Source organism: Carex rostrata, chromosome 14 (assembly GCF_964058835.1).
Source record: "Carex rostrata chromosome 14, lpCarRost1.2, whole genome shotgun sequence".
Taxonomy (NCBI): Eukaryota; Viridiplantae; Streptophyta; class Magnoliopsida; order Poales; family Cyperaceae; genus Carex; species Carex rostrata.
In genome coordinates, this window is record NC_135931.1 from 312,401 (window position 1) to 323,445 (window position 11,045).

Genomic DNA, 11,045 nt, shown 5'->3' on the forward strand with positions numbered 1-11,045 from the left:
CAAAATTTTCTTATTTTTTTTATAAAAAAAAAAAAACTTGTGTCGTTTTTGAATTTATGGATTAAATTTTGCATGGAAAAAAGAACAATTCAACTGAGTCGATCTTTAAGGGTACGTTTGGATGAGGCAAAGAATAGTGTTAATTCGGATTAACGACTATTTCAAATTACTATTCTAAGTTTGAATGTGTTTTTGGATTAGTAACTAGAGACTATTCTTTGTTTATCTTTTTGTGAGTTAGCATGTTGTTTAGTATTTAACCTAGATACTATTCTTCATTTTAAAACGAATTTCTTTTAATTGCCACTCAAGAGTGCAGCATAAGGGTTGTGATGCAGCTTAATGAAAAACATAAAATTTTAACATCTAAATTCCACTCAAGATAAATTAAAAACATTTGGATTATTTTTATTATTATTATAAAACATTTATGAAAATATATTTAGAGTGTGTGTATGTAATTTAAATTTGAAATTGGGGAAATAATGTAATATGAATTATAGATATTAAAAGTTTACTGAGTAAAATCAGATAAATTAAATTAAGTTCAGTGATTTGATTTGATTTGATTTGAAAAGACAGAGAATAAGTTCAGAAAGGGCAAATTAAAGGGAAGGGAATACAGGGAGGATGGGCCAAAATGAAATTGAAAAGTGATATTGTTCTCTTTAAATCTTACAAAATTTTCAAAATAAAAATGCATCATAGTCCTCTCATTAAAATTTTATACATAAGTGACGAGAGTCAAGTTCCATTTCGATAAAGACATTAATTAACAGCGTTGTTTAACTAATTAAGAATTATATGTTTGTTTTAAGTTTATTATATGTGCTGCTTAAAGCCAAATTAAATAACGTGGTTAATATTCACCCGTTCATCCCCATAAAATTAATTCCTCATCGATCTAATTCGGACCTAGATCGATCTCTTCATATTGATTTTCTAATTAATTACTTCACTTTTAAAAATTGAATGACGTCCCATTACATTTACTGAATATTATAAAGAACTAAATAATTAATTAATAAATATACTTTCACATGATGTAGTTAAACGCATAAACATCAATATCTTTTCTTTTTTTTTTCTTTTTTTTAATTAGCAGTCCATTGACTGAATGAAGGACCAAGTGCACATGAGATTATTTTAATTTTTTTGTCGTTCTATTGCCTTCTCTGCAGTAGAGGTCAAATAAACCACCAATTCCACTATTTTCCTAATAACTAATTAATTGTAATCTACTCCCATAAAGCATGCACCCATATAAATATAACAAGAGATGACTTCACCACAACCAAAGACGATGTTAATTAAGAAAAGATAGAGACTAGAGAGAACAAAAAGAAAAAGATATACAGAAAATAATAAAATCAGACGACAGTACGTGAAGATCGAGCTAGCGATGGCAGATAACTATCGCTCAGAGATATGTAGCACAGGAGGCCGGGGAAGCTGGTGGAACCCTAAACGAAGCAGTAGTAGTAGTGGAGGTGGAGGTGGAGGTACCAGGATTGAGGACACTACTGCTGTTTCATGCTCCACCGCCATCACTGATCTTCATTCATCTGCCTCCGATATCGCTTCCTCTATATCCGATTCCACCTTACAGTTGCCTCTTTTCGGACTCTCTGCATCACCAATTGATTGGTCTCAGACTCTGTTGTCAGTTTCTTTGTTTACTTTCTTTTCTTATTGCACCAAAATTCTAAATAAAATGAATTTGTTTTCCCTTTTGTATCATGCATGCTTGTTGAGTTACTTGTATAATTTCTTTATTTGATGTTGTAGGAGGGGTAGTGAAAAAGCCGTCCCAAATTTAAACCAGATGTCTTATTTTCGTAACGACCAACAAACCCTCGATTCAAATCAAGTTCACGGAGCCACCGAAGAATCCGGCATGAACCCGTTCAACCAAAGTTTCATTCTAGATCAGTCCCGAGTCAGCTCATGCCCTGACTTGACTCGTGAAGGTGTTGAAACAAATTATGACGGTTCTCTAGGCCCAGTTTCATACAACTACTCTTCATCCATGGTTCAGGGTTTGCTAGAAACAAATACAAAGACACAACAATCAATTTACAACGAACGATCTAATACTACAAGTTATTCACAGTTGCTTCAACCTTTCCCTCATGAATTTTTGCACTCTCCATCTTCAAAGCAAAACCAAAGCAACCAATTGCAGCTCTCCAACGACACGCCCTTTTGGAATGCCTCCATCCCATCTCAGTTTGTTGCACAAATTCATGAGTCAAAATCATCTAGTTCTAACCTAATAGAAAGGGTAAGGTTTCAACTTTGAAGATATATGCATACAGACAATTAATATTAATTCTTCTTTTTTTTCCTTTTGCTTCCTAGCTAGCTTATTCCTTTTTTCATTTCTTAATTTTATGACACAGTTGAGTCGTGATCATGGTGCTCAAGAATCATGCTCTTCTGTTTGCAATAAAAGTGACTACGAGACTGGATTTAAAAAACCCCGAATCGAGACACCATCTCCATTGCCGACCTTTAAAGTATATATGCTGTGATCTGTTTGGATTCATTTAATCCCATATATAACACACTTTCAAAACATTCAGTATTCAACTTTTTAATTCTTCAAGCTTTCTTGATTGCTTTAAGTTTACAAATTTTAATTGCAGGTGAGAAAAGAGAAGCTTGGAGACAGAATCACTGCTCTACAGCAGCTAGTCTCACCTTTTGGAAAGGTAAATTCATTTTATCAGGATTTAACGCTAGCTCTGAAAAGAGAAAAAAGTAATCACTTTAACTATTTTGTATTTCATTCTTTTCTTCTTCTTTTTCTTTCTTTTTTTTGTATCTGAAGACTGATACTGCATCAGTTCTACATGAGGCGATAGAATACATCAAATTCTTGCATGATCAAGTTGCTGTAAGTATTATCAAACATTATTATTATTAGTTTTTTTTTTCTTTTAATTAACTTGGTCTTTAATAACAGAATAAGTCTATTGTGCTAAAATAAAAGGTCTGAAATTCACAAGCAGTGTACAATACCGCATTTAGGCTAGTATCTATTGTAAAACAGCTGTCCATTTTTGAATGACTCAAATACTGAATCAAGTAAGTGTAACTACTAGGTTTTGAGCACACCATATTTGAAGAACGACAACCCCATCCAACAGCAGCAACAGGTACTGATCGATCACACTATCTCTGCATATATACATATTCGCATGCGTGTATAATTAATGATCCATATGAATTTTGATAACAAGGAAAATTGTTTTATTACAATGTATCAAGCAGTGCATCGATTTCTATTATACTTTTAAGTATGTATCTAACAGGCACCATATATCTGCACACACAAGTGATTTGTCCTTACGTATCCGTAATATTTTCTTTGATTTTTTTTTTTTAAGGGGTATGATCATATTATATATATTATTGCACCTAAGGATATTCTGCTTGAGTTAACAAACTATTAGATATATATATATGTGTGTGTGTTAAATAAGATATTGCATTTTTGGATTAATTTCCTTTTGTAGGTTTCCGGCATATCAAATGAAAGCAAGGGGCCAAAAAAAGACCTAAGAAATCGAGGCTTATGTCTCGTGCCAATTGCAAACACATATCCAGTTGCCAGTGAAACAACAACCGATTTTTGGCATCCAACATTTGGCGGTACCTTTAGGTAGATATATATATAGGAAATTAAGGCTTTATTTTGTGTTAAAAGAGGACAAGACTAATTAATCAATGGATTGTATTTTAAGAAATTAAAGAGAATGATGTATAACATGCAAATGCTTAATTTTATATATATATAATGTAACGAAATTAAATTGTAATTAAAACATATATATATATATATATATATATATATATGTGTGTGTGTGTAATGTTAATTTGGGACAGCTCCATGAAGAGTTATGTTAGGCTGGCCAAATTAATTAAGTATACAAATCTTTTGTGAGGAATAATCTAAAGTACTAATTCTTTAACTAATTATTTGAAGATGTGGGGACTGGGAATGGGAACAGGTGCCAAATTTGGCATGAAGTGCGGGATTAGTTTGGAGAGGTTACGTTGGTTCTTGTAAATTAATTATATATTTTAATTAATTGAATCATAGATCAATTATATTATATAATTTAAGATATGCTAGCTGGTTTAGGTTCTCAAAACCTAAATGTAATTAACGGTTAATTTATAATTCTCTGATCCTGCTTACAACACAAATGTTAACAAAATATATCATATTATATGATGGTATCGTGTTCTAGCCAGAATCGTTGCTTTTTAAAAATCAACTTGTGCAGTACAGTCTTTCCAACACACAAATTAATGATCATGTTAAAACAATTTTCCATTCCATTCTTTTTCGACTTAGAAACAAGAAAAAAAAAATTAATTATACGGTATAATAATGAAATTCCTTTTATGAAAAGAAAGTGAGGGGATGTAAAATATTAATGTAACAATGAATTAATTTTTAAATTTCATACGTACTAGTAGTACGAGCACAGCTAGCTGCAGCTAGCATGCGTAAAATATGTAGATTAATTATATTGGCATTAATTAGTCCATATTATATATTTCATGATCGATCGATCGAGTTGTTTAGAAGTGAATTAATTAAATTGGGAAAGTTTAAAGTGGAAAAGAAAGAAAGAATGAATGGTGGGGTTGGTTCCTGCATGATAGATGTGCGGTGCAATAGGGTTGGCATTTGGCACCACCACCTTCTTCCTTTTCAATTATATTATATTATATATATTATATATATGTTATTTCCTTCCCCTCTCTATAGTCTATACATATATACATTTTTCTTTGTTTCTTCAAGAAGCGTAATGATAAGTAATTATTGAAACACCAGTGCAGGATAGGACCAAGTTGGTGATCTTTTCGCGTCTGAGAGGATCTTTCTTTTTTCTGATTTCTTTTGCCATTTATATCACAATTCGTGGGTGTTAGTGGAGTCAGACCCGGCCCCACTACCATGGCCTCTCTCTCTCTCTCTCTCTCTCTCTCTCTCTCATCAAGCATGCATGCTTGCTCAAGTCAAAAGAAGTCTTCTGCTCTCGACTGCAGTTTTTCAGGGCAATTGCAAATTGTAAGTTATTGGGAAGGAAAAATAATGTACTGGTGTGGCGCCACGTCAGTAATATATCCTGATTTGATCATCTCGTGTTGATTGCAAATCAATGGCAACCCCCCATCTCCAATGTCTGGCGACGAGGAGGATGAGGACTTATTAGATTTGTAACTCTTAGTTTTATGCCTATTATATTGTTTTTGCGTTTTCTTATGATATTGTCTGCTTTTGTTTTGAACAGTTGTACAGACTTGCCTTATTTGATTTTGGTACCAATTTTAGATACTAGGTCAGATATGCATTAATTTCTGATTTCAAATGAAATCGGTGGTACATACCACTATTTTTCAAAAAAAAAAAATTATTATTAGCCCACGAAATCCCAAACTACATTTAAGCCTTGGATATATATATATATATATATAAAGGAATTAATATTAATTACTCGAGCAAAATAAGTAATATGTGACAAGTTATTTCTTTGTCCCTCGTTTGTATGTATATTAATTATTAAATCTGAATTTCTGAAACAGTGAGATATGGGTTGAAATTACAATCACCGGGTACATTGTTAGCAAATTAGTATCCATTTTGGGCCTCAATTGGGCTCATGAACTTTATATTGAAACTTATTTTGGGCTGGTGGCCTCCTGCTATTCTCCTCTTTTCCTTCTGCACCGCCAATCTCCTCCCTCACTGCTCACACAGCCGTCCATAATTCACAAATTTCAGCAACATTTCCCATGGAAACTATCTCTGCCAGTATTTCGCACTTCCACCTGCTACAAATAAATATAGACATTGCTTCCAACTGCACGTACCATCATCAGGCAGTACCAATGGGTCAAATATTGTGTTGTCAATATGGTACTCTTTAGTTGATTTCAAACAAAGTGAAAGAATACTGACATATCCGTCATTACTGTCATTTCCTTTTCCTCTCCCTCATTCATTCGAAGATGAACTCACCGCCGTCCTTTCCTTTTCCTCTCCCTCATTCATTCGAAGATGAACTCACCGCCGTCCTTTCCTTTTCCTCTCCCTCATTCATTCGAAGATGAACTCACCGCCGTCCTTTCCTTTTCCTCTCCCTCATTCATTCGAAGATGAACTCACCGCCGTCCTTTCCTTTTCCTCTCCCTCATTCAGTAAGTTCTCCTCAACTGTACCGCTGCATAGGTCCCACTCAACGGTGGCTGCTCATTTTGGATCAGTAATTTTCAAAGTGGCTTAATACATAGTAAAAAATTTCAAAAAAATGTAAAATTTGGTCTCCAAGCACATATTAATATGGAGAATAAGATGAACGGTTTAGATCGACGTTTTGGATTTTGAAATTTCAAATTTGGACCGTATACATATCGGATCGGACCATATGCATACGGATGCACATTAGTCACTCTCTCTCTCTCTCTAGATATATATATATAGGACGTGGCTACGGTGCTATGGGTAGCTAAGAGGCCTCCGTGCTACGGCTCGGATTTCGAGTTTTCAAAATTCTAACGGTCGATCCGAACCGTTCATCTTGTTCTCTATATTAATATGTGCTTGGAGACCAAATTTTACATTTTTCTGAATTTTTTTACTATTTATTAAGCCACTTTGAAAACCCCTGATCCAACGGTGGCTTAACCCAACAGTAAAATCAGAAACTACCGTTGGATCAGCGGTTTTCAAAGTGGCTTAATAAATAGTAAAAAAATTCAGAAAAATGTAAAATTTGGTCTCCAAGCACATATTAATATGGAGAACAAGATGAACGGTTCGGATCGACCGTTAGGATTTTGAAAACTCGAAATCCGAGCCGTAGCACGGAGGCCTCTTAGCTACCCGTAGCATATTAGCCAAAACCTATATATATATATATATATATATATATATATATATATATATATATATATTATATGTTTCAAATCAATGGTGTACCAGAATAATGCAATAAGAAAGTAAGACTTTAGCTTATATGTTAAGTGTATATTATTCACCTAACTCACTCTTGGCTTCATCTTTTTCAAGAAAAAAATTGAACTTCATTTATTTCAAATAATTATTAGGCATTTCACAGTTCTAAACTATATATCGAAGTTCTAGAATGCTGTCTAAAGGGCATGAGCCTGATGTCGTGACTTACAACACTCTTATAGATGGAGTATGCAAAAATAGTGAAATTGTGCAAGCTGTGGATTTTCCACATGACTGGATGTGTAAAGGGCATGAGCCTAATGTCATGACCTATAACACTCTTATAGATGGATTATGCAAGAACTGGTATGGCTCAATGATGAAATTCTGTAACCATTATTGCTCAGCTACCTTGAGGTATTGCTCTATGTGAGAGGGAATTAGGGCTCAAGGATAATTGAGGAACCAATTCCCTGTTGGATATTGTCAAATACTTGAGGAAGTTAGAGGTAGTCTGGTCAGGGGAGGCATTTACGATGTTCTTAGAGCATATACACCTTATTATGAGCAGCAAGAAAGTTTGCATACTATCAAATCCAAAAATATATGAATCTCAAGCTTAATAAAAAAAAAAAAAAAATATCCGGTTGCCAAGAGAAACAAATTGAATTTCCATAATATTACCACATAAGATCATCTTTCCTCCTTGCCAAATTAAAAGAATATGATTTAAGATGAGGTGGAAATTATTGAATATTGTACTCACTGTATTAGGTGCAGTTTCCTAGAATGCAAACATGAGTCTAAAATGGTTTCCTAGAATATGAACTCACCGCCGTCCTTTCCTTTTCCTCTCCCTCATTCATTCGAAGATGAACTCACCGCCGTCCTTTCCTTTTCCTCTCCTCAACGGTGACCGCTGCATAATAATATAAAAGTGAATTTGCAAATATTTTGACCTGAATTATGAGTAATTGATTTCCTAAACAATTTAAACTTTTCTTAATATCTTCAATTCTATTTTCATCTTCAGTAACACATCTCTTTATTTTCTTGCAGGATGAGATTCTTTCTAGAGCTGTCCATCATTTCTAGGGGTAGAACTGGGAGAAAAATAGGTATTTCACCGAGAGTTCACTGTGCTCAATATGTATATGCAGTGGTAATTGATCTATTAATACTATGATGGCTTTCGCTACCAAGAGCAACAAATAGTAAGTTCTCCATTTACCAACCAACACCTTTGTCTTGTCTATACCGCACAACTCCTATTGTTACCACACTTACAAAAAACCTCACTGTAACTACATAGGTTATGGGAGAGTATTTTGCATCTCAGCTAAAGAAGGCCTCAATTGGAGGTTCCACTGTTGATTCCACTGATGTTGATCATTTTATGCCATACGTGAGTCGCCATTGTTTTGAGGTGACATTGGTTTTTAGATTATACTGAAAATACTAATGGACTCGAGGAACTGGTCTTGATGTTGGTGGACTTGAAGGGGAAAAAATAAGCAACTGGATGCAATTGTACATGCTCAAGCTAGATCTGGTCATTGCGGGTATGCAATCTAAGACTGAGGTGAGTTGTGAATTTTTTATTTCCTTAAAAGGAGAACGAATATTTGTGGGTAATAATTAAAAAAAATTCCCGTTTCAAACATTGCCATATCTAATTTAGGTTCTACATATTTCCTTCAGCATATCCAATTTCATGGCAAACATTATGAAATTCTCCATATATACCTCCGTCATGAATAAATTATGGTAATTTGAGGGGTATGTATAAAATATTACTCTCTATTTTTTCCACGGTAAAATTCTTCATTCATACCTCGGATATGAATAATTCACACAGTAAGTACCAACTCAACCAATTAGACCTTGATGAACATGAATGGTAATTTAAGGGGTATATGTGAAATCAACTTCCTTTTTGTGTTTAGGTGGTAGTAGAAGGAGAGCCAGACAGTTGTATTACGCGTATATTAATTCGACGTGTGTCATTAGCCACACTACAAATCTTACACCATCAAATTGAATGCAGACCATCTACTCTAAATCCTAAAACAACTACAAATATAATTCCTCCAAACAATTGCTAAGCATTTCAACATGTTTATTCTCGACTTCCTCGTTCTTAAGTTTTTCTCAAAGACTGTCAGCACACACAGATCTGAGAAGGTTAAATGTTTTTCTTTCAGATTTGCCAAGGGTCAATGTCCTCTTCATCTTTTTACATTGTTCTTCCATTTGTTATTCTCGAGTTGATTACCCTTGGTACTCCTGTTATTCCGGTAAAGATAAGGTACAATCAGAGTACTTTGTAATGTTTTGCAATGTTTTATTTGAACTCAATATACCTGCACTAGAAAGGAGAGCAAGAAGAAGAATTTTGTTCAGCCCATTGAACCGTTTGCAACTCTGGAATTTTAGGTTTTGAAAATTGGAAATGTATGACGAAATTCAGTTCAGGATACCCAATCTGTGAACCTCGAAATATTTCACCTGTTAACCTATTCAATTAGGCAGTGGTCATAAATTTAGCACGTGTTTCATATTTCTTTATTTGAGGAAAAGTATATCAGCATTTTTGTTCTCCTAATTCAGTTTAGAAAGGACTAAGAAGAGGCAAGGAAATAGAAATGCATCTCCACAGTCTACACCCAATAGTTGCCATTTCAAAATGGTACAACTTTTGCTCTTTTATCTTTTTTTAATATTTATTGGAGAACTGAGCTGTCTTAGTTGAGTCTTTCTTGAATGATGTTCACGTATTTATTTTCTAGATTTGCAAGGTTTACTTGATTTTTATGTGTTAAACTAAAATTTTCACAATTACAAACTGAATTTTTCTGCAACTTTTCATGTGATACATGTGATACATGTGTACCCCATGTTCATTATGTTTTTTCTTATGTCTGTAGCACTGGTACTGGTTCAGACCTGAACTGGTCCAAGTGTCCATACCTAAATGATTGTAGTTATTCATCCATGTTTATCATGTAGCAGTAGAAATCTAATAATTAAATTTAAGTGCAAGAGCAATTTGTCACAACATGCTCAATATCTTGCTTCCTGCTGCTTTTCCCACATGCACTTGTACAGGTGTTGTTATATACCAATTGGTACAGTTCCAATATACTCAAGAGCTTCACATTTCATAAGATTAAATTTCAGCAAAATTTCCCAAAATAACAAATCTGGTAATACTTTCACACCTCTAATAGATAGAAATATCAAAAATTGAGATGGAAATCTTGATATTTTGGTCAAATGATGAACAAGTAGTTTTTCTTTAAATTAGTAAATTAGGTAGACCATAGTGGGTCCAAATCCCCTAAAGTAACCCAATTTTTTAGTTTAGATCCGGACCGTCCAATTCGAATTCGTGCCAATTCGGTCCAAGGTGGAGCGCACGAGGCTCCTTTAATCTGACGGCCCGATTCGAATTTGTTGGCCCAGATCTAAACTTAAAAATTGGGTTAATTTAGGAGATCTGAACTCCATAGTGGGTCAGTACTGAATAATAGGGAATTGAGTAGTATCTCATGGGTTCCAGTTGTGAATATTTTATGGATAGATTCGCATGAAAATTGCAGGAGTTCAAAAAGAAAGCTTAGAAACAAAGAGGAATACCTCAGTATGGATAGAAAGAGCAACACAGAAAACAAAATTGCAGGACCAATTGCAGGACCGCTGCTTATTTGCTATTGGGAAAAAGCTAGACTATCTTGCAAAATTAGACGGTTTTATGGATGTTGATTGATTATTGAATTAATTTGTACAATGGTATAAGGTACTTGGCTTCTTCAATTTAAATATTGTGTTTACCCAGATAGTTACATATTGTATTTATTCTGCAATCCCTTATGTATGCATTTGTTGAATGTTAGTTCATGAACCAATCAATATTATTTGGCTAAATCAGTTATATTTACCATAATCTCAAATACTTGCTAGTAGTTTTATATATTTACAACATTATATTTGAATTTGTATATAGACGTCCATGTTTTCTTTCAGAACCATCAAAAGAAACAATAAGATATTTCAGCCTCTATTG

General features: G+C 33.9%; 2 protein-coding genes across 6 annotated transcripts; both read left to right on the top strand.

Moving 5' to 3' along the window:
• Positions 1 to 1,263: 1,263 nt before the first annotated feature.
• Positions 1,264 to 3,830, top strand: LOC144565312 (transcription factor bHLH112-like). The gene is made up of 7 exons (XM_078315034.1): positions 1,264 to 1,662; positions 1,789 to 2,284; positions 2,403 to 2,519; positions 2,649 to 2,714; positions 2,834 to 2,899; positions 3,108 to 3,161; positions 3,522 to 3,830. Exons 1-7 carry the CDS (start codon positions 1,403 to 1,405, stop codon positions 3,669 to 3,671), a joined length of 1,209 nt encoding a protein of 402 aa, XP_078171160.1. The 5' UTR covers positions 1,264 to 1,402; the 3' UTR covers positions 3,672 to 3,830.
• A 4,057-nt stretch (positions 3,831 to 7,887) lies between these two features.
• On the top strand, positions 7,888 to 10,932 carry LOC144565375 (uncharacterized). Of its 5 annotated transcripts, XM_078315112.1 has the most exons (5): positions 7,888 to 8,193; positions 8,292 to 8,561; positions 9,184 to 9,287; positions 9,590 to 9,668; positions 10,563 to 10,932. In XM_078315112.1, exons 2-5 carry the CDS (start codon positions 8,502 to 8,504, stop codon positions 10,746 to 10,748), a joined length of 429 nt encoding a protein of 142 aa, XP_078171238.1. In that variant the 5' UTR covers positions 7,888 to 8,193; positions 8,292 to 8,501; the 3' UTR covers positions 10,749 to 10,932. The 5 variants fall into 5 exon arrangements, 2 of the variants coding, with proteins under 2 accessions (XP_078171238.1, XP_078171239.1); XM_078315113.1 differs by having other exon boundaries at positions 7,888 to 8,561; positions 10,582 to 10,932; XR_013514883.1 differs by lacking the exon at positions 9,184 to 9,287 and having other exon boundaries at positions 7,888 to 8,561; positions 10,582 to 10,932.
• Positions 10,933 to 11,045: the final 113 nt, after the last annotated feature.